General features: G+C 42.1%; 1 protein-coding gene across 2 annotated transcripts in view; it reads right to left on the bottom strand.

Annotated features, from left to right (window-relative positions):
* LOC121195890 (A-kinase anchor protein 2) overlaps positions 1–23,979 on the bottom strand; it is a 77,535-nt gene that overhangs the window by 4,069 nt on the left and 49,487 nt on the right. For both annotated transcript variants that reach the window (XM_041059597.1, XM_041059598.1), the window contains 6 exons: positions 6,375–6,596; positions 5,473–5,835; positions 3,887–3,985; positions 3,684–3,785; positions 2,061–3,501; positions 1,620–1,798 (listed from right to left, as the gene is read on the bottom strand). In XM_041059597.1, coding sequence (XP_040915531.1) covers positions 1,620–1,798; positions 2,061–3,501; positions 3,684–3,785; positions 3,887–3,985; positions 5,473–5,835; positions 6,375–6,596 — 2,406 coding nt within the window. The remainder of the gene's footprint in view (positions 1–1,619; positions 1,799–2,060; positions 3,502–3,683; positions 3,786–3,886; positions 3,986–5,472; positions 5,836–6,374; positions 6,597–23,979) is intronic.

Genomic DNA, 23,979 nt, shown 5'->3' with positions numbered 1-23,979 from the left:
CAGGGTAAACAATAACAGGATGAGGGTGAATGAATATGACCTCAAGCTGATGTCTTTTAAATCTTTTTTCATCTTTTCAAACAGCACCCGTTATATCTGGAATTAAGTCATTTTAATTGGACCTGGTGCCTCATTTGATACATAGAATATATTGTGCGTGGGAGGATCAAAGGTCACACCAAACCCATGGACAAGCACATGCAGCACCAACACCACAGAGCAGAACGATAAAGCAGTGAGACCAGAAGCAGACCTGGGACCAGATAAAAAACTTTTTAGGCTTCCTTCACGGAAACCGCGCAGTCTAAGGTTTGAACCAAGAGTAATACACTCCCATGCACCAGTTTTCTGGAATCGTTTCACATCTGGAAGATTGAGTGAATGACGCAGTTTGTATTTCTTACTGTTGACTCATCTAGATTGCGGTGTAGATTTAATGGAGAATAAGAGAGTGCAAATCTCCACCCTTGTGACTCGTCTGTATCTGGGAACTTTCTCTTCCCTCTGAGTTGAACTGAAATAACTCTCATGAAAAACAGCTTTGTAATCCATGTTCAGATCATCATGAATAAGCAGTTCATATTTCCAGTGAAAATATGACTGATATAAAAACTGATATAAAACTAAATTTTTGTGCTGGTAGGACCAATGGTATGTCTTAATGTAAGAAACTTTTATAGGATGTCTTTCTTCAGATGTACAGAAACAATAACTAAACTGACCCAGGTCTGTGAGTAAAAGCAGTTAACAGAGTGAACAGGTTTGGGGTGTGACAGGTACCTCAGTGGTTACCTCGTTAGCCAGCAACAAACGGGCATACTGACCGACCAGCAGGAGAGAAGCAACAGTACACAAAGTCAACACATGTGATGTCAAATATGGACAAACAATAACAACATCAGCGAGAGAATTACCTGCTGCGAAACGATCAGTTCACGATACATTCAGTTAAAAATCTTGAAAATGAATGAATGCAATAACATTAATAATGCTAATAAAGTTTTTTGTGTTTATTTTGTTTTTTTGCACAATATGATTTCCTAGAGAACAGGTTACATGTGAGAACATGAAATTTTTTGATTGTGTAAAATAATTTTTTCCATGATGTAAGCCATTTTGTGACATTGTTATTTTCTGTAGACTTTTATTTTGACAGTTTAGTCTGCCAAAATTCAATACTTCTTCTCAACAGAGACCCAGTTCTTAAAGATGAGTATTAGAAGATGTATTTAGATAGGGAAAGAATGACAAAGGATGGCATCAGGACAGAAATCCCCTAGCATCTACAATTTACTTTCTATTTCATGTGCTGCTTCAAGCTGGGAAATTCCCTTTGGTGTTGTACAGTATTTGCTCATGCCAACAGGTCATGGATGGGGTGTCATTTAACTGTCTCGACATTACCAAATTCAAATGAATTCCCGCATTATTGGACTTCACAGTCCAATAATGCGGGATAATCTGCGGTCAACCTTAATAATATTAATAATAAGAATTATTAATTATCTCACGCTTTGTTTTTGCAATTTTCTGTAGTTTTTGTTACACATGGAAAACAAGTCTCCCTTTCTCTCATTCATGTCTCTGCTTATTTATCCTCTCCAGGTTTCAATACTTACACTGTTGTCCTCCATTTTCTCCCTCCTCTTCACCTTGTGTGTTTCATAGTCTTCCATAAGCGTCTGCATGAAGTTTTTGGGTCGTGATCCTCCAGAGTCCTCGCTACCGGCGTCAGACAGGGCTCCTTCGGAGGGTGAGGGTGAGACAGGCGGCGCAGGTCGAACCTTCTCAATCTTTCCTGCAAATCACACAAAACACATTTGTGTGATTACACATTTGTGGGTTTCTGGGTGGTTTACTGAATTCAAAATCGTCCACTTTCCAAATCTCTGTTCAACAAGTAAAACATCTGTGAGTCCATGTCTCAACATGAATGTCTGAACCAAATTTCATGGCCATTCATCCAATGGTTCTTGAAATACTTCAGTAACAAGAAGCTTGTACCAGGCGTCTGATTCAGGGACCAATGAGAAACACCCTTATGATGCGTATTTACTAACCTGGTGCTGTCTTCGCTGTCAGTGTGAGTCTACTTGGCAGGCTGTTGCTCTTCATCTTATCTGCTGGGGAAATGGTGGTTTGCCGCATCCCTGTCCTCACAGACCCATGACTGCTGCTTAAAGTGTTGCTGGGGCGGACCCTAACAACTGGCTGTGCCTCCCTCTGCTTCTTCAGCTCTTCCTCCCTCTGCTGAGCTGCTCGGATCTCCTCCTCAATCATGGACAAAGTTCGCTGCTTCTTGGATCGCAGGCGGAACGGGCCGCTGGCTGCCTCCACCTCAGGGCCTCGCGTTGGCACTGCTGTGCTACGCAGTTCGGCTGCCTCTGAGTATTTACTGAAGTAGCTGAACTCTGGTTTCTCCGGGCTTGGAGGAGAAGGGGGACGGTAGACTGGGGTTGGCCTGGGGACAGGAGCTGCTGAGACAGGAGCAGGAGCTGGAGCTGGGGTTGAGGAAGCGAGCGCCCTGGCGTAAGAGGACTGGATTTTGATCCTGGGGCCTCCATCTTTGGGTCTTTGTGGAGGTGAGACGGGCTGAGACGGTGGCGGAGAAGGCTTCTGGAGCTGTGGTTGCTGAGCTGGACTGGAGGGCTGCTGCTGAGTCTGCTGTGATTCTGACGGCTTCTCTTGGAAAACAACTCTTACCTCTGGCCGTCTGTCTGGCTGAGGGGATGGGCTGGATAGAGCTGGACTGGAGGACACAGGTGATTGGAGACTCTGAGCTTCACCAGAAGACACAGGGGAGAAGGAAACTGGCACTGGGCTACTTGTAGATACTGAGGATGGAGACACAGGGGTGCTGAGCTGTGAGGAATTCAAGTCAGATGGCTGCCAGTCCCCTCCGTTCTGATTGGCCAGGGCATTTTGGATGGCATTTTGAACGAGTACCCCAGCGTGGTACTCTAACTCATCTTCTGTTGGACTGCCACTGGTCTGCCCATTGACTGGTGTGGTAGGCTGGGGGGTAGGAGGTGACACCGGGGTAAGTGGCAGTGGGGTAGGGGGTAGTGAAGCCCCGCTGTCTGAAACATTATCCAAGCTACACACTGTAGTGTCCTGAGAGCGGAGAGACAGCTCGTCCAATCCTGAGTCAGACTCCTCTGGGTGAAAGGCTGGGTGGAAATGACCTTTCCCTTCCTCCTCCTCACGCAGGATTGTCATTACAGCTCGCGCACACGTGAATTCTCCTGCAGTTCCTTCATCAGACCAGGTCACGTGACTCTCTCCGGTTTCTGCAACAATGTCGCTGCTCCCCTGGCTGCCCCTGGTTATGGGTTTCGAGAAGGGCTTGGCAGAGTATATCTGTGGGGCTACGTCCTTCTTGTCTCCTTGCAGAAACTGCTTCCTGGCTGACGAGAAGTCGATCTGTTTCTCCACAATGTCCTCCTTCCTGCTCAGCTCTGAGTCAAAGGTCACCATTGTGGGAGGACCTGACACTAGGGGCTGCAAATAGAGTTGGGAAGACATTGGGAGTACGAAGGAGAAGGTAAGGAGAAGAGAGGTGAATACTGAAAATCAGACAGGAATGTAACAACAACAATTACCCTCAAATGAAATATAAAAGCTCAAAGACATCTTCATATTGTGTATTTTGCTTCCTCATGGTCAAAGTGTGCGTGTGATACCTGTGTGTACGTGTAACTATGATTCTGTTTCTGCTGCTTTCTCTCATGGTATTTCTTGAGAGACTCAAGCTGCTCTGCGTCCAGCTGCTCTTCCAAAGGAACCTTGAAAAAGAACAAATGAACCAATCAAGGAAAACTGATAAATCAGTTTATCAGTAAGCAATGGAGTTCAAATTGAAAACAAAGATTCAATGGGAGACTACCTCCTGAGGAGGGTTCCACCAGCGCTGAGCGATCCCAGGGTTCTTCTTTACAGCCTGGTCTCTGATCAGCTCCTGGCGCTCGCGCTCCAACTCCTGAACCTGACATTGAAAATAAACCAGGAGAAGAATACTTGAGTAAGAATATCCACGAAGAGAGCCCCCCAATAAACTGCCATTAGCATTAGCTTTTCATTACCTATGAATTTACAATTCAACATCTATGTGTATTTAGTGTTTCAGTGTCTGTGTCATAGCTTGTAAATAATGTCATGTTATGTTTTTGTCTTGTGTCTAGGTTGTCTTGTGATTTCTGCTTTTATTTTGAAATTTTAGCTCCTCTTGTTTCAGGTAGCTTGCCCTTCCATCATGTTTCCTGCCAGTCTGATTGTCTTCCCTGCCCTGATTGTTTCCACCTGTTCCCCATTACCCTGTGTCTATATATTGTCTGCGTCTCCCTTTGTTCTGTGCTAGTTCGTCTTGTCTCTCGTCATGTGAACCAGTGTTTTTGCTCTTGTCTATGTTCTTCTAAGTCAGGTCTTGTATTGTTTTGTACTTTGTTCCTTTGTTCTTTCCTTGTGCCTTTGCTGCCTTGCTGATTGTGGACTTTGGATTAGTTTGTTAGTATTCCTCCTTAAGAGTGACTTTGTGTTTTCTTGGTTCTGAGTGATTTTTGGTTCATCTTTTGTATTTTTTGTTTCCTCGCCTTTTTACCCATTTGAGTGATTATTATTTGCTACATTGTCAATAAAAACTTTATTTTGATTCTGCCTCTTGTAGTTGTGCTCTTGGGTTCTAGTCCTCGCTCAGTTGTGACAGTCTGTAACTACAGTTAAATATTAGTGACTCCAAATGGAAAATTTTCTAGGGGATTTATTTTTCTTAAATGACATTTGGTGGTATTAAAACAGTTTCCACTGTATCTCTGATGAAAATGTGACCACAGCTGACCTTTTGGGCTCATTATGTGTCACTCAGAGTTACAACACACTTTTAGTTTCAAAATTATTTCTGTTTTTAGGCTGCAATTTCTTAGGTCTTAGGTCTGCAATTTTAGGATTGAATCTAAAGTGTGTTGAGGTAAGTAGAGTGTACTCTGGGATTTTGATCCTAACTCATACAGCTCTGTAGAACAAACATGTGACTTAACCTAACAAATAACTAACATATTGTACCTATTGTACATATTAAAAAAAAAAAAAAACTATTCTTCCTCAGTAAAAGTTCACAGCCATGATTTTGAATATCTAAAAAAAAAAGTACAAAATGTTCAACTATTACATTTAGATAAGAAAAACAAATGGATGTTTAAGATAAATTTCTGGTTTTAAAGTGGTTACAGTAAAAATGAAGGCACATTTTGGTCAAGTATTGAGAAGTATGAATACTTTCACACACTGTATTGTGCTTAGCTTGTCATAATTTTGCTGGTTTTAATGTTATGTGTCAAGCAACAAGCAGCAAGCAGGTTAGACTTACTGCCAAAGACAATAAACACTGTTGGACACAGTACGTTGGTGTTGTTTTTGTTACCACCTGCCTGAGTACTGTATCTGTTACATCTGATTCATTATCTAACAGCCGTTTACCTCCTCTGAGGGTCGTCTCCTCGTCACCCTGACCTGCTGCTCCTCTCCGGGGGTGAAGAGTTTTGCTGGCCGTTTCTCCTCGTGAAACGCTCTCAGCTCAAACTTCGCTGTGGTGCGCCCCGACTCCTCCCCCTGCACATGCCCATTGGTCCTCACGGCAGACTCGTCCTGATGGAGGAACGTTGTTTGCCTCTGCCCCTCCACAACGATTGGCTGGTGATTGACAGGAGAGGAGGCTGACACAGAGACAGAAGGAGAGGTCCCGTCGATGCTGATTGCTTTGGTGTGTTCTGACGGAGAGGAGTTTCCATTAGTGGGTGTTTCAGAGGCTGCGTCTAACACCTGGTCCAGGTAACGGATCTCCTGTAGGACACAGCAGATAATCAAACTTTTGTAGCAGACAGATATTGTACATTAATGTTCACCATGTTCATCTTTTAAACAAAGTTCTTTTAGTCATTCAAGTTTTTTGTCATTAAAACATATTTAAATAGATATTTCAATACATTTAAATCCTAAAATTTTCATTTTATTTGAGTAATGACATCGATCACATCAATCATCTTAGGAATATTTCATATAAGCACAAGAATCGGCACAGCTGAGCTTTAATGGTGGTTTATGTTTCTGGGACTGGCCCCAGGAAAACTCCTCTCTGTTTAGGCTAAAGTTGCTCAGATTGAAAAAAGGAAAAGAAAAGAAACACAGGAAAAAAAGTAACTTAAGAATTGAAATTTCGAAACCATTCCCTAGAACTGTGATACAACCAGTACAATTACTACTCAGTCCAAGATAAACTGGCACAGGTCAAAGATTTGAGTGTTGATATCCAGGAAAATTCCAGGAAATAAAACAAGAAACTGAAAATCTGGGCCTGAGGCCTGTTCAGAGAACCTGCATACCTGAACCACCTCGCTGTCAGGAGTCTCTACTTTCACACCAGCTGCACTGTGGGCTCTGTTACTGGGGCTGCTGAGGCAGCCATGTTGGATCTGCTGGCTCTCCAGTTCCATTGTTGCAGGCTTGTCAGTGATAATGCTGACCGATTCTTGGAAGCTGACGGTCTTCAGGGCTCGCTCTCTTGGTATTGTGTCACTGACATCCTCGGCTTCTTGCCACGATTTCTGTGTCAACAAGCAAACAAAAGGTTTGTGGTTCAGAGATAGTGTGCGGAGAAGCTGTACACTCATCAATTTAATAACAGCATTTGCTTGAAGAAGGACTTTATAACCAGCTTTAAAAATGTGTCTAAAACAAACAAACAAACAAACACACAAACACACACACACACACACACACATCTGTCTGTCTGCATTGCAGTAGAACAGTATATGAATTTGAACCTCTGCAGCAGGAGTGTGCTCTGACTGTTTCCCACCACTAGAGGGCGCCAAATCACACACTGCTGCTTTATGACAGACCCCAAACATAACAATCTTCCATAGTATTTCAACAATTGTATCTTTGTTTAGAGACCTTTAAGCTTCTGTGAATGAGTCAGTATACTGGATACTTGAGACTGAAGACAAGTCAGACAAACTCTTCCTTTCTCAGAATTCATTTTGTAATCTATTTAACAACCGCTGAAACCCATTTTATCTTAATTAGAAGCACTCAGTCGAAGAGTCCTACCTGGCATCTCTGAGCACTTCATTATTATAGATGTACAAAATATGTCTTGAGTCTGTCACTCGCAGATGAGCTATCAGTAAAGATACTTAAGGTTTGGCAGCTGTAAAGATGGCTTGACAGCTTCCCACTTGCTCTGTAATACACATTCACTCTCTGTATCTTCCCAAACTCAGCTTTTTGCCGAGCGGCCTCGCCAATGTGTTTCTGGATTAAGTGCCTGGCTCAAAGCCACATCATCAGTAGTTCTCAGGAGAGGAAGAATATGTCTCACTCACATCCAAAACCCAAATTTCCCTGCTGATTTGGTGATGGATCCTGTTTGCGACCAACTGTATAACTGCCAGACAAAGTAATAAGCTGTCAAAATATACTAGATTGTTCCTCTAAATGGCTCCAAACTGAAATTACAAATCTGTCAACTTACTGCAACACACTGCAGACATTATGAACAAAGACAGGTGACCTTAGTTCATAAAATGTGGAACTGTTTTAGCTGATCATGTACTTATAATATTGACAAATAGCACCGATTAATCATCAGTTAATGCAATACTGTGATGTTAAACATTAATCATCAAGTGAAAAAATACTTGGACAAGTTTTTTTTTTTTTTTTTAACATTTCGACAAAGTCTAATTTTATATCATTTTCTAAAAATCTTACCCTTACTTATCAACCAAGTCACATTTTAACTGACGGTGTGATTTAGGAGACATTACACAGGGGATGAGTGTTGTGTTAAACAACACATCGGCATGCAGGGATCAAACTTGTGACCTTGTGGTTTTGTGAACCATCGATCCGACACATTCCAGACCCACCGTTAGCGAGAAGCTGCATGTACACACTCCTGTGTTTATTGGCCTCTCTGTTTCTGCATGAGCCACTAACAAATACTCTGTTGGCTTCTTGTTTCACTGCCCTGTACTAATTAAATCTCTACTCTAAGGATGTGTCCTTCTACGAGATATTGACCCCTTTTTCTTAGTAACATGTGAGTGCGTGCATCAGGGTTTGATGAGCATCACTTCAGTGAATAAGATCACTGTTCAGTTTAAACACACACAGCCATAAGGAGGAAGGCTTGGCCTTTTACTGCCACTTACACTTAAAGCTTCAGACACACTGCCAAACTGCTCTTTAATGATATTCATGGAATACCACTTCTGACGCATCTAGATGAGCGAAGGACACCGGCCTGGTCTTAAATCTAGATAATTTTCCTTTCCTTATCTACCTCTTTTTCTCTTCTCTCCCTTTTGGTTTCTCATGCCCTGAATCCCCTCTCTCCCTCTTCACTGCTTCACTCTTTTCCTTCCTCTCTTGCTTCCTCTCTCCTCTCTGGAACTGTGCAAGGGGAGGGAACAGTGGTCAGTGAAGTCACATGGTGGATTATAACACCCTGCCTCCCCTCAGAAAGCCTTCGCTTGTCTCTCACATACTGAAGCAACACTCTCCTCCACACTTCTTCAGTGCTCTCTCCTCCTCCTCCCTATCCTCGTGTTGAGAAAGAAAAAAAAAAGATATTCTCTGAGGGCATTTTGGTGACCCATCTGGCTCAGTCACATGCGAATCCCTCATTTTACACTGTCTCATGAAGTAAAATGTGATATATGCATCCGAATAAACACATTCTCTTAAAGGAGTACCTCACAAAATCAGCTTCATTAAAGTTTCTCTTATCTTGTTGTTTGAACACAAGCAGAGCTACATTCCAGACTATATTGGAAATTTGTTTTACGTTAAACAACAAAAAAACAATGTATTTCACCATGGCTACGGAAAAAAATAAAAGAGGGCAGCAAATACTGAATTAATGACAGATTATCAAGACGTGTCCTCAGCCATGCTAACGGCTCTGCAAGGCTGTGCAGCAGTACAGCCCCTCTCATTTGGAGTCACAATCATACTGTTAGCCACAAGCTACTTCATCACCTTTTAATTCTTGGTTTAACTGAACTATGAAAGAACAACATTGTGCACTGCTGTTCACTTTTCTCCTGTGCCTTTGTTTTCCTCTCCCTCTCCTTCACTCTGCCCATCAACAAGTCAAATGATTTTTTCACCCAGTTAATAATATTAGTGACCATGTGAGGACCAAATGTCACTTCTACTTACACACTCACACACACACACAAAGTTGTATTTATACTGTATGTGTATATGTGTGTGTGTGCTGGAATGTGTGAGTGTAAGAGCGTGTGTCCAGCAGGCAGAGGACAGTACAGAGGGGGGAGGATATCCTGTTACTGCCTCAGGAAAACAGTACTACAGTACAAGAATGTCTCATATGCAATGTTATTCTGTTGCACACACACACAAATGGAGTGTGTGTATATGATTGTAGTTGTGCAGCCGTGCATGCAAGTGTGTTCTTTCAAGTGTGTATTTGTATAGCAGGTGTGTGTTCATGTGTGTGTTTCTGTCTCTCATTGAGGTGAACTGACATTCCAGGCATAACTAGCGGTCCTCAAGGCTAGAACTTTAATATTTGAGGGACACTGTGCACCCTGCTCAGCCAAGTAAAGGAGCAAAGTCTATGTTTGTGTGTGTATGTGTATGTGTGCAATGAAATCATGTAAAAGACAAACATACTCCGTAATGTGTGTGAATGTCTGAAAAATCAGAGGACGTTATTGCCCTTGAACCAGCAGTTAAGTCTCCGTTAGCATGTAAATATATATAAATGTCCATGTAACATTTACATGAATGGTGAAATATAGTGTTAATAGACCCAACAGTCCCACACCCTCAACACCATGATTTGCTGCGAGTGTGTGTTTTGAGTTTTTCCAAAAAAGGAAGAAAAGTTCTTACTTGCCAGCCCTGCCTAACCTGCAGAGCTATGCTAGGGTTAGGAATTTGGTGCAGCGTTCAAAATGAGTATAAAATTGGCTAGAGTTTGGTTTGAGGTCAGATCAGAGTAAATATGAGGTTGGTTCAGGTCAGTTTAGGGTTAGGTATTGGGTGTAAAGTTAAGCTTACAGTGATGATTAAGTACTATTATGGCTGAGCTTTGGATTTAAAGATAAGAGGAGGGATAGGATTAGGTTTCCTATTTTAATTTTTATGAAAAAATTTGAGATTATGATTCATAACATTATAAGGATTATATTTAGAGACAGTAGATGCTGTCCCGATATGCAATGTGCCAGTTTTAGTTTTCTTTTTCACTTCTGTAACTTTAGAAGTAAATCGTCCTTCCACATGTACCTAGGAGTACAAGTGAAGGTTAGGTATGTAATGGTAAGTGTTCAGGGTCATATTATGAGGGGTGGGAATCAATAAATTCTGTGGAAAGTCATCAGAACTGCCATAACAGAAATATGAGTGTATCTGAATCAGCTAACTATTACAGTTTTATGTTCTGTCTAACTGCTGTCTCATTCTCCGCCTGTCCCTGTTCCCATCACATCTGGAAATGCTTAAGCCCTGACTGTGATGCACAAAAATCACACACACACACGCATAAACATACACACTCGGCTGCATGCCTGAGATGCTGGGGGATTTGTAATCTAGAACACATTTACCAGAATGAGAATACACCCAAATACTTCCTGACTGGAAATTAAAACGCTATCTTTACGCCTGACATGCTCCATCTTTCGCTTTCTTTCTCTTTCACACACAAACACATGTACAATGCTTTCACAATCATGTCATAGTTTTCTGTGGTCAAAACACATGGCAAATGTGAAACTGAAAGCCTGATGATATATGTCCACACACACACGTACACACACGAACTAAGCTCTCCTGCGTAACCCAGTGCGGTCCGCGTTCTCGGCTCTGTTTCTTAGCTAAATATGATCCCGTGTAGTAACTGGAGCTCGCTGCTGGTTTAGCCTGGTGTTCTCATGTCCAAACAGCTTGGATGTTGAACCCAGGCCAAACAGATCTATCCCATTCTTATTCATGATTTCAGTCTTAGTCTCAAGACAAGCCTGGAAATTCTGAAAAACAACAATGGCACGTCACTGATAAACTACATACATGGCGTAACTGAGACATAGTGGGTATCCCTCTGGTTGACGGTGTCAGCAGATAGGCAGGTGGTCTGCCAGAGGGGGGTTAACAGCTGGAGTAAACAGAGAAATCAGTTGTATCTTCAGGCCAAAGTACACAGTTCAACATTATGTTGCAACATCTGGACAAACAGAGCAACAGCATCTCAACTCTGACAAAAACACTTAATTTAATACAACAAATATCCCTGGGTGTTGGATTGGACTTCTGTCTATTCTGATACTTCCTCCTCTTTTCCGTTACAGAATTCCAGTTCACGTGCCCCCCTCTGTAGCTAATGAGTTATAGCTTGCACCACACATCTGGTGAAATGTATTTATATTCAAAAAAATGAACAGAATCTTTCGCAACAGTGATGAAGCCATGAAATTTCATGTTACATGCTGCTGTGTCCTATTTTACTCTCCTTTTTCTCATCAAAGTGTAATCTATCTAATACAGAAACACCACAAAAATACATTAAAGAGCAACATAAAACTGTCATACAACTCCAAAAAATCTTTACAGGGTTATTACTCACCTGTTGCTCTTTCAAGTACTGATAGATTAGCCTATTTCAGTGATGTCAGTAAATCCATGGTATCATTTTCAAAAGCTAGCCTCCTTCAGTTTTATAATATTACAATAATTTCTAACAAACACGTATGTGTTTCCTTAAGCTTCATCCGTTTTCCCATTTAGCTCTGTTCACTTCAGTCCAGCCTTGGTCCGTCCTGTTCCAGATAGTGGGAGTGCCGGACTTTTCCCTGGCCAAGCCTTTTCCTCCTCTCTTCTCCTCCTTTTCCTCCCCTCCCGTCTCTTTCCTCTCCTCCACAAAGCCTCTCCTTTCTCAGTAACATTCCTGCCGGCTGCTCGGTAAGCTGTGATGTCATGGGCTAAGAGTGTGTCTGCGTATGTGTATGTGTGTGTGTGTGTGTTTCTCCAGATGCCCTCACCCACAAAGACCCCTTCTGTGCAGGCCCTACTACACACACACACACACACACACACACACCAAAAACATCCCCACTCCTCCCTTCCTGTGTATGACCGAGCCCCCTCTTTCTCCGCTCCGTACGTACGTCGCTCGTCCAATTTCCCTTTAACCCACAGCTCCTGTCAAAACTGAAGACAGTAAGCGTGAGAGGCAGGCAGGAAGGCGATGATGAAGAGATGATGACTGAAGAAAAGGGAGGAGGTGATAAGAGAGTAATGGTATTTCCTTCTGTCATCATCAGTACAGGAGCCTCATATGAGGGTAGGACTGATATACTGCTTGTATTCACCTTTTAATAAAAAAATAAATGAAATGAAGCCTGGTGCCTCATCCTTCTGTAAAGCCTCTAAAGCCTCAAAGTATTTTATTGTTAGTGCATTTAGAGGACACATGTTGGACTCAGTGCTGTTTCAGAGGCTTGGCTCATCTTTGGCTAAACCCCCAAATTTCTTTTAACATTTCTTGTCACACTAAGGCTGCTTGTGCGTGTTGGCGTTGCGTGTGAGTGTGTACACGTTGGGTCATAGGATCAGGCAGGTGGAAACCAGAGCTGACCCGAGTCATGGTTCACTTTCCCTGCTCACAAAACACTACATCGAGACGCAATGGAACTGGCAACACTTTCCTCGAATTTACAAGATCAATTAGCATTATTGTGTTAGCAGCTGATAAATGATGGAGGACGGTGCTACAAGCGAGGTGCCGCTGTCAGAATGCATTTCAGAAATTAGGGCTATAAACATAATTTTTTTTTTAAAGCCAAATAAGCAGATGACAAAGCAATTTTACAGCAGCAGTGTGATATATATTACTTATTCTCCGGGTATTTCTTTTGCTCTAATTAGCTACTTTCCTTGTGTAATACTTGACCTTGTGTCGATGACCAGAAACTGAACCAGATGTTGTAAACATGGAGGGACTTTGTCGAACACTGGCCACAGGAAGCCCCAGAACTATTACACTTAGCAAAGAAATAAAAGACTTTGTGGGGCTCCTCTGTGTCATGTACGAACCGTTTTTAACTGAAAGCATAATGCTTATGCCATTTTGTATCTAACTGAAAACTAAATGAAATCATGGTAGCTTTTTGAGACAAGCAGGGTGGTCCAGAGGTCAGAGAGGTTACCCTACTCTGTAGCTGCAAAGGAAGCCATGTAAACACCACGTGTGTGCCCATTGTCAGCCATGCCTCCTGTCAGAGTGTAACAAACAGTAGCTGCGCCTCCTCATCTAGCTGTGAATTTCTCTGGATTGGATTACTGACCACAGTGCAAAAAAAAAAACAAAAAAACAAAAGAAATCCAAATCTTTATAGTCCTGTCCCATTCAATTGCCCCTGTTTGAAATAAGAAATTACAAGTTCTTAGTGAGTTCCCAGGCCAGAAATAACTCCGAGCCATACGATGAAGAGAAATCGGTCACAGAAAATTGGGACAGTAACCCAATTATTGCATATGTACTGGAGTGTTCAATTCCCCACACAAAGAAACTTGTGATGGTCATTATACCAGTGCTGGTGATTTACAGGGGAGAGCTAAAGACTACAGCAATGGACAAAGTGTGAACGATGAGGAAGTACATGTGACAGTTTATTCATGTGTGTGAGTCTAAGCATGAATTTGTGCAACTGGGTCAACCCTATCAAGTCAATAGAGTCAAAGAGTACTGCCCAGAGCAGTCTTATGTCACGGAGGTTGATTGTGATTGATCAGAAACACAGCGAATGACACACTTAACCATCACAGCATGCAAGAAAGATACATGTTCAGCTGCTCTATACACAAGATGCACATGTAGACAATTAGTAATAAATTAAGTGCAAAGTTTTACATACACAGTATGAATCCAAGGTGTTTCCACCACAGGTAAGAACAGAAATATTAAATAAACATGTAAATGTACTCTTTTAGTAATTAGGTCATGTCCTAAGTGGCTCCGGGTTATACAGTTTGGGTCTCCATCTGTTCATTATTTGACAGAGAGAGAGAGAGAAACAGGACAGGAAACAGGACAGAAACAGGACAGAAACAGGACAGAAACAGGACGCTCAGTCGGCAGGGAACTCTCCAAGACAAATGAATCCCATTAGTGGAAAAAGTGAGCACCCAGAATATCTGTGGTCATCTGGTGTATCTGCTCTCTTAAATCTCATTGGTTCATCTCTCTATGATAGACCACCATGCCTATAGGCTGAAGCTGGACAACTATGACTGTACAGACTGTGCAGCTGTGCTGGCCGATGTTAATCTCAGATGACAGACATAAGCTAACCATCCTAAGAGAAGCCATTGGATTCAGCCATATTTTGGTGAAAACACCACATGTACAAAGATACAGAGAAGAAATTATGCCTTCCTCCATGAAAGAGCAAGTTATGAACTTTTCACCTTTCAAGCCTTAAGCAGGTGGGTGTTTGATATTCAGAACAAACCAGCACTTAAGCATCAATTTAGCCCAGTCAAATATGCACAGCACCAACATGAGAACCGTTCTCCTTATCCTCATTCACAACGTTCCACATTTAAAATGAAGCATAATTCTGTAGCAGCATGCTCCATTTCTCACATCAAATTTAATTAAAAACTGATTTTGGTGGGCACTAACTGTTGGAGACATTTGACATTTGCAGAACAGGAAAGGAAGGGTTCATAATGATGTCTGAGCTGAGGAGGGAAGTGTCAATCAATCTATTGTGCAGTGTAGCTGATACAATGTCTGTCTCAAGCAAATTCAACTATAGACAATACGAGGGTTTTTTTTTTTACAGGCTATAAAATCCTATCAAAAGCAACCCCTTTCCAACAAAAGCCTTCAGTGAAGGGTAACACCCTCTTAAAATTCTTCAGTCACATATGCTTATTTTAGAAACATTCTCGTCTTGCTGGAAGATGGAGAGACGAGCAGTAAACAATTTTTAAGAAATTCAAACAAATGATGCTGCAAAGTAAAGGAAGCAACCGATTGGATAAAAGCCTATCAGAACTCGCAGGACATCTAAACAGGAAACCAGGAAGCTGCGCTGACTTGTATCCACGGAAATGGCCCTCAACACAGGAAATACACCAAAAACTAGAGGCCACCTGCGCTAGAACAGAGTGCCAGCAGCATGTTGTGAAGTTCACTGAGGTCAAGATTTGGCAAAATAGCTAAACTTAATACAGATCAGACAAGTTAATACAAAAATACAAAATGATTAGCACACTGACTTGATCGGAACTGTTTTTCACATTTTAAACATTCAAGACCTGGCTTATTATAATGGATGTTTATCTGTTAGCAGCACGAAAGCAATGACCGCAAACCCACACAAGGACCTCTGGGGAGTTAACGCTTCTGTCAGTCAAGCCATACAGAATCAATACAAAAGCAATATCCATCCCTCTTTTAGAAGGACTAGTATAATCAGGCTAGTGTGTCTATTGTGCATCTCCACCCTGTTACATTCACAGACACACAAGCACAGTGACGGCATATTGGAGCACTGCAAAAGAACAACACTGAAGGCGGTTTTCACCTACCCATTGCCAGAGAGCTTGGAACAACAACCAGACTGAGATCATGTTAAGGTGCCTTTTGAGGTCTGAGTGTTACCAAGGAATGCACCGTGTGTCCGGACTCATGGCAGCAATTTGTGTCTGTTACGAAGCCTCTCATGACACCACTCACACACAACCCAGACCCCCTAAGACCCCTTCATGAAACAACAACAAAGGGCCCAATGGGCGCTTCAGTGAGACTCTCCAGGCTGAATACTAATGCTTCACTCCACACACACACACACACACACAAACACACAAATCCTTGTTTTACCATATTCATGGGGACCTCTCATTGACATAATGTATTCCCTAACCCCTTACCTTAAACCTATCCATCACAACTGAATGCTTAACCTAAACTCTAATACTAAAACCAGGACTTAACCCTCCAACAACCATTTAACCACTTTGTGGGGTCCATCTTTTTTGTCCCCACAAAGCTGCTGAACCCCATAAGTATAGTGGGCTCCTGGTTTTTGGACCCCACAAATATAGTAAAAAAAAAGCCCATGACATACTCACAGATGGAGGGCTCTTCTTAAGCAGAGAGAGGTCTGTAGTCAGAGAGTGTGGCCAGTTGTGTACACAAGCTCTCCAAGCACAGGACAGAGAGCCAGATTAACACTCCCAACACAAGTGCAGGACTAACTGGGACAAAACACAGACGAGCAGCAACACTGAACAACCATCCATTATTACTTCTGTGATGAGCTGAGTAAAGGCAACGGCTGAACTGCTTCTTTAGCTGGAGCCCAGATCTGTGTGTATAATGATATATTATTGCTGGACTGGTTGCCCAGTGAAATGGTGCACTGTGTGTATATTATGTGACAGTTAATGTACAGTGAGTCAGTCACTGTTGTAAAATAAACTCTGTTTAAGTCCCATTTGCAAAGTAGAGGTCATCCTGATCACCCTGGACCGCCTTATTAGGCAATAATTAGTTTGCTGCATTATACTGTACAAAGCTATATAGCAAATGGATCTGGGGTAACATGATCTGAGCTGAGCTGTGACTAACAGACAAATACATATAATTTCACACGCTATACAGTCATATGACAGCGTCATATATTGTTATATGAAAATATGCCTATTTGTAAGTATATCAGGTTCAGGGTACATTTTTATCAAAAGTATTAAGTATAAGTGGCCACTCTACTATCTATGATTTTCCACTTACAGCAGGAATAAGCAAATGTGACAACTAAAACCTTCCAGAAATTCAGGACACATTGCCAATAACCTTTTTTTTTTAAAATAAAAAAATAAAACTGTTCCTTTTCCTTCCTTCCTTCAGCCCCCCCCCCCCATTATGTAACAGTCCAGCTCTCTCCTGCTGTTTATCTAGCAGGACACAGTAAATGCTGTCAGCTATCATTCCCTTTGTTTCATATCAGATCACACACACAAATGCACAGTGAGCATGACAATTCAATGACGATAACCGTTTCCACACACCATACTGCACAGTCCTGACAAACAAGGACTTCTCCAGTTCATCTATTGGCAGAAGCAGCTATAGCAGCAGCTACAGAATTAGACCATCAGAATCAGAAATAATAGCAAGATTGTGCAGGAAATAAGCTAAGAACAGTAATGAAGCAAAAGTTCGCTAGAAGAGGAGGGGACAAATGGATGGCTGAGTTCGAAGGTAGTGTGTGAGTCAGTGTGTTTGTGTGTGTATGAAGAAAAATCCACCGAGCATAAAATTCTAATCCTTTCTTCTTTCCTTTCAGTATTTTGTCCCACAGGATTCTCACAGCAGAGACCACACAGTGAGGCTAACTGGCTAACGGGTTATGGGTTCTGAATTAAAATTGAAATATGTGCCCAGCGAAGCTGGCATAAATGCATTTTTTGTGAATTTTATATACAGGAAAAAGTTGCCATTTGCTCTGTTCATATAGAAAAGTATATAAGATAAACAAGGAGCTGAACACAAGTTGCTGGGTTCGAGGAGTATAAATGTAACGACCACTTTCTTTTGTTTTTTGTCGTCTATGTTCTCTGTGCAACAACATGGGCAATCTGCATCATTAACATCCTCAGTCAATTACACATTATTATGTTTACAGGTCTGTATTTGATGTGACAAAGTTAGCATGGCCTCATACGCACTGTTTGAGTAAAAGAGTGGAGACAGATTAGATTAGTGACTTACACTGCGGCACTACACTCCCTGGGATAACTGCTAGCTATGTTTAGAAAGCTCAACACACCTACCAAAACACACCCCAGCAAGCTAGGTAAGTAGCTGACTGGTTATCGCTACATGTTGCTAAGCAAGTAACATAATTTGTTAGATACGGCATATTTAGATTGTATACCAGAGCTGATGCTTTTCATAATAATAGCTCTAAAATATTCTGTTAAACACAAAGAAACACCAAACAAAGCTTGTCTTCATAATTAAACTATGCAACTGAAATGGCTGACCACGCAGCCACTGTGGTGAACTTATCAGGAATTGTGTCTGACCTTATTGTCCATCACCAGCGCGCTCTTCTTTCACATGAGTTGGTTGATCATGTAACCGATTGCCACTTTGGCTGTTTCTAGAAAACAGCATCGCATCCGCACGTTTTGACGCTGCATGGCTAAAGCTAAACCAGCCTCAGCAACATTTTAAAAAAATAGTTATTTAAGACCTATGACTTTAGTTCATTCCCAAACATTAGACAAGGCATGTTAACAGTGTTGTCCTAAGAGAGTGAACCTCTTCCCAGTGATAGCTTATAGCATTAACTAGCCCTGCTCTGCCTCACACTGAGAAGAGCAGTGTGTTAATCACCTGTCTATTTGTGGAAACCAGCTCATTAGCCTGCAGTATTTAGACAGAGGAAGGAGGCTTCACACAGGAAGAAAACAGCCTTCAACAGCAAACATGTCTGAGCCGGGCAATTTATTTATTTGTGCATCAGTACCAGAGCCAGGGTGCTTGTGTACATGTTATCCCTGCATAAAGAAAATTTCTCAACTGGTTCAATCCCAGTAAATCCCTCAAGAGCATTTCATCAAATGCTTACTAAACAAATAACAAATATTACGCTTGTCCCAACAGTTTAGCTTCAACACTTTAGTAGCCTTATAACTTCCCCTCTGACCCAAAATTCAGGTCCTAACCTTTAGCTGACCTTAAAGGAAAACTCCCCTCAAACTCCTGTTACACAGTCTGCCATGTTCAGTACATTCCAGGAGTTATTCCATGATGAGGTGTTGTAATTTACTGTTTTGGTGTTCCCTCCTTCACTGCAGCTACCCCATCTACTTCTGATTTAGTTAGTGACTCCCCCAACAGAGTTTAAACAACCTGCATGAGCATCCCTGAACAACTGCCATCATCAGTAAGCAACAGTTACAGAGTGTCGTGAGTTTTTATGGTGGAAAAAAAGTGAGCGGTGCTCCCTAGAGATCTATGCTGGATTATTTTTTCAATCCTACATCGTAACCCTTGCATACTTCCTTTTTAGGCAGCGGGAATTATAAAGTTATAGATCATGTCCTCGATTCTCTGATAGTCCTGAGTCATTCCCATAGTGACAGATACAAACCAGATGGCTGAGCCTCAAAGCATGCATCCAGATTCGAACCCTAAAACAGACCCTTGAAGAAGCTGGCCAGGATGACATCACTTCAAGAAAATGCCCCGACTTTGAGGGTCCACCGCTCAGCTCAGCTGGGCACTCACGAAATTAAGAAACACCAACACCCTTGCACAACGACGGCCCCCCGAGCCCCCCACCACTGCAGATTCTGTAACACCTAAAGCCCAAATGGCATGCTGACATTCCAGTCCGCAGACTGGAATGCGATAAAGAGACTTCTGCAGCTTTTCACCACCAAAACACACCGCGGTGTTATGAGATGAAACCCTGACACTGAAGGTCAACCTCCCTGCTGGCTTCCCGGAACTACAGATACACCCTCTGCTTTCGTTTCATGTTTATCGTAAATTCTGGTGTGGAAAAAAATGAAAGCAATTCAGCTGTCTATGCTGCTGTCAGGGAGGTATGAGCCAATTCACATTGTTTTAAAAGTTAGAAAATGTTCTGTCCCAAGGAAGTTTTCTTATGTCCTCAATTTATTGTCTATGCGTGCATGTTTGTTGTAAACACAGTATTTGTGCAAGCAGGTGGTTTGTGCTTTGCTTTGTGTTAAATGAATGACTCCTGTTGCACAGTACAACAATAGTCGGTGGATGTTTTGGACAATAGTGGGTGGCGGAGGTTGTGCAATGGTGGCCATCACATGCCTGGGCTGTATTGTTGCATTTCCTGCATCCCTCCAGTTCTCTTCCTCTCTGAAACACAAATACCAAAGCAGTGGACCAAATACTTTTCTACGATGGAATGTGATGGAATGAAATGACTCCTTGAAGTGCTTCATTCAAATATTTTTCTTTCATTGTCGCTTTCAAAGTGATGAGTCTCAACATGATGTGGCAGTAGAAGCCCCGATTCCTTTGTATTATTACAAAGGGCAGAGACCAAGTTCAGTTTAAGACATTGAGCTTGACCTTAACAATACCAAACCTAGCCTGTTTCCAGACCTCTGAATCAACACCCACATCTCTGATTTTATCAAACTGTTTGGTTTGGCGTATCCACACTTGCATGAATAGTTGAGAATGACACAGCTATATAGTATCTTTGACTGACATGACTAACATGAGTTAACTGCTCCTACCAACTCATTTTCTCCTGATTGGCTTGGACAAAATAACTCTCACTCCTAAAACAAGAAAATGGTTGTCATTAACATAACATCAGACTGAATCATCAAGTGAAAACACAATGGGAATTCAGTTTTATGATCACACAATACCAAACCTATGCCAAAACTATCTCTAACCTAATACTGAATCACAGCATGTGCACCACTAACTGAAGTTAAATCCACAACAGTGCATTTTCTTCTTATTATATGATGATCGGTTTCAATTTGACAAATCCAAAACTCGTCACAGCTTAAGATTACGACACTCTCTCCCTGTGTCAAGGTGACCTCTTTTTACCATACAACCAAAGAAGTTATGAGAAATAAACCAAAAACACTTGGGCAGACAAACACAGACACCGCTGTGTCTCTTCATCTCTTTGAGCTGTCATCCACTCCCATGGGCCAAACAAAAATAGCCACAAAGTGTCATTCACACCCCAAAGAACTACTTAAAATTCCAGCTACTTCAGACATGCACAAACATGAAGAGGCTTTGTTTAAATGCTGGGAAAATCATTTTCAGAGCTCAGTCTAACAGAGCTGGCCGGAGGGGCACTCACATGATTTCCAATGACAGACACCCAAGCCACATGTTTTCTTTCCCATTCATGTTAGCCACTCATCGTCAGCTGATAAAACACGCATTAAGCGGCAGCATATTGTGTATCATGTACAATGTGATCCAACTCAAAAGATACCACGATTGTGTATCAGTGACATTAGTGTCCATCTGAACGGCGGTGATTTGACTGCAAAGTTTGGGGCTTGATCCAGTAACACAAGGTGGAGTATCACTCTCTTCCTGGAAGTCAGCCAGTGGAGGCCCATCAACATATCGGCCATTGAAAGGCCATCGGCCAGTTAATGTCAACAACCCGTCGAGCCGTGTGAGGCTGAACAGACTTCCTACAAGCATCCTCTGCCTCCCACCCTCCCTCACGTTTTCCTCACTCACCTCACGTTCACCGCTTAAGCTGCCCCCAACACACACACACACACACACACACACACGCACACACATACACACCTGCACCGCCCTTTATCTCTCCTTGTAACCACTGGCTCTTGTCAGCACGTCAGTCTCTCTCATCCTGTCTCTCCTTCAGTACCTCATTCCCACCATTTTCACCTCCTGTGTACTCGGTGCTCAGCTCAGCTCAGAGGCTTTAGCATCATCAACCACACAAAAGTTGTGTAACCTGTGATTATGTTCGTTTGTGTGTGTGTGTGTTTTCTGGGAAGAGGGAGTGGTTTGGAGGAAGAGGACATCATTGATAACTTTGTTGTTCCTGTCAAGGTACTCACACTATACGATGCTGAGAGGGTGGGGATGGAAAATGTACTTCCACCACGCACACCCACACACGCGCGCACACACACACACACACACACACACACACACACACTGTGCAAACACACAGAAACCCTGAGCTATACTAATAGGCACTGACTGTCTCAATGGGACATTCAGTGTGAGGCAGGTACCTCCTGTCATTGACTATCTAATCAAATTAGAGAGCTGGCTGTGATTTTTCTGTCCCCGGGCCTAGCAGAGGTATTGGCAAACACTCTGTCTGAATTGGCAGTTTGCTGCTTCGCTTCGTTATTTCCAGAATCAGCTAACAATTTCAAATGGTGACCACACAAAACAATGAGCACGGCTGATGAGCTAGTCTAAATAGGGAGCGGGAAATAAAAACCTCCAGCACAAATTTGTTTACCCCTCAATTTTGAATCAGGATCACATCAGTAGATTATTTCTCCCTGATAAAGTGTATTTATTGTATCAAGTGGACACTCCAAAAATCTTCCTCAGATTGCCCATTCTGCAATGAAAAGATGTAAATGAAAACGGCTCTGAAGCTTTGTTTTTTTTTCTTTACTGTTTTAATATTGTCTTTTGCTCCTTGCTTCCTCTTGCCAGGTGGCTGTGTTTGCCCGTCTTATTGGCACTGCAGTGTAAACTGGATGCAAAATAAATAAAAGCTGTCAGCTCCAAATCTAACTGGAAATGAATGCTGCAAGAATGTTCAAAAGAGAAACACTTGATCTCTGCTGCCTTCATCACCCCCTCTGTATTGTACTGGTCAGCTGCAGTCAAGCAGAACATCAGTAAGCCTACAATTAAGTAAAATCAATCAGCATGACTGAAATTGATAGGAAAACAGGGTCAAGGTAAGTTTTTTCCCCAAGTTTATTCTGACAGCAGCTGCAATATCATCATTATTATTTTGTCAAAAACAACATTTGATGGGGGTATTTAACTGAAATATTTCTGTGCTGTGAATGTACATTTTTAGGATAAGTAGTCATGATAGACTGAGCTTAAAGACAGCCAGATTTAACCTCTGATTAGGACAGTTTTTCTAAATTAAAAAAAAAGAACCCTCTGATGTGTTTTATCCAGTGTCAAGCAGACAAAAAACACCCAGCAGCCAATCACATCCAGTATTGCAATGTCCATCCCTAGTTGAACATGAACATCGTTAAAGTCTGTTATCCACAGAATTGCAAGTTGCTTGGCAACAGCTACGGGCAAAGAAAAAGATTGAAAATTCACCACATGAAAATCTGGAGCAAACAAATGAAGTCTGGCGTCAGGTGGTTTGTTCTGAACAGGAGCCAGCTCCCTCTTCGGTTTGATTAGTTGCTACTCAGTGACATCCCAGCACATTTGTGACTACTTCTTAACCATCTTTTTAAAGTGTTAATATATGCAGTTAATATTCAAAATGCAACCAGTGAGTGCTTTTTGGCAGAGGCGGGGCTGAAATTATGTGCACTGCCATTTGACCATGAGGGTTTTTACAAGAGCAGGAACATGTTAGCCTAATTTTATGACAGTCTAAGAAATACTATAATAGCTTGATAGTAATTTTAAGTCTGCCAGATAATGAGACACTGTGATACCCAGACTAACTAGTCTGGGGAAAATCAGTGTGAGGACAACAGCAAAAAACAGCAGTATAATGCTTTTTGGTGCAGAATATAGCAAGTGCAGGCAACAACAAGGCTGTCTCTCTGGCTCTGCCAAGTCATTCAGCATGTGGATGATGACAACCAGGTTAAGGTCATTCCTATATCTAGGTTAAAGTGATGCAGAGGAGGAGGAGGAGCACCAAGAGACAGAGAGAGAAATAGAGACTACTGCAGCATGCAGTCTGGTCCACTGACCTCCTTTGGATGTCTCTCTCCCTCTCTCTCTCTGGAGAGGAGGGTGCAGTATCCTGTGTCCTCCCCACTTTAAAGCCAATCAGTGTAATTACATGCTCTGTTTCTATTAACCACAACACATTCACATACAAAGAAGCAAACACATAACTAACAGCACACTCAACATGCAAATAAAGCTCCGTGAACTGACACACAAACCCTCCACCCAGGGCTACACTTTCACTGAATATCCCCTCCTATGAGTTTTCTCTCCCCGTGTTAACTTTGGTTGAAATACATGGCTTTAATTTTTTTTCCGCAGTACTTTTGTTTGTAATCCAATCTACCCCTGTGTGTGTAAATCCCTCAGAGCTCCTTACGACCGACTAATTATCCCAGCTAATAACCGGGATTAGTTTTTTAACGGCGGAGGCGTAACCGACCTGCTGACCGCTA

The sequence above is a fragment of the Toxotes jaculatrix genome, chromosome 16 (assembly GCF_017976425.1).
Source record: "Toxotes jaculatrix isolate fToxJac2 chromosome 16, fToxJac2.pri, whole genome shotgun sequence".
In the NCBI taxonomy this organism is placed as follows: domain Eukaryota; kingdom Metazoa; phylum Chordata; class Actinopteri; family Toxotidae; genus Toxotes; species Toxotes jaculatrix.
This window is presented reverse-complemented; position numbering and strand designations above follow the sequence as displayed.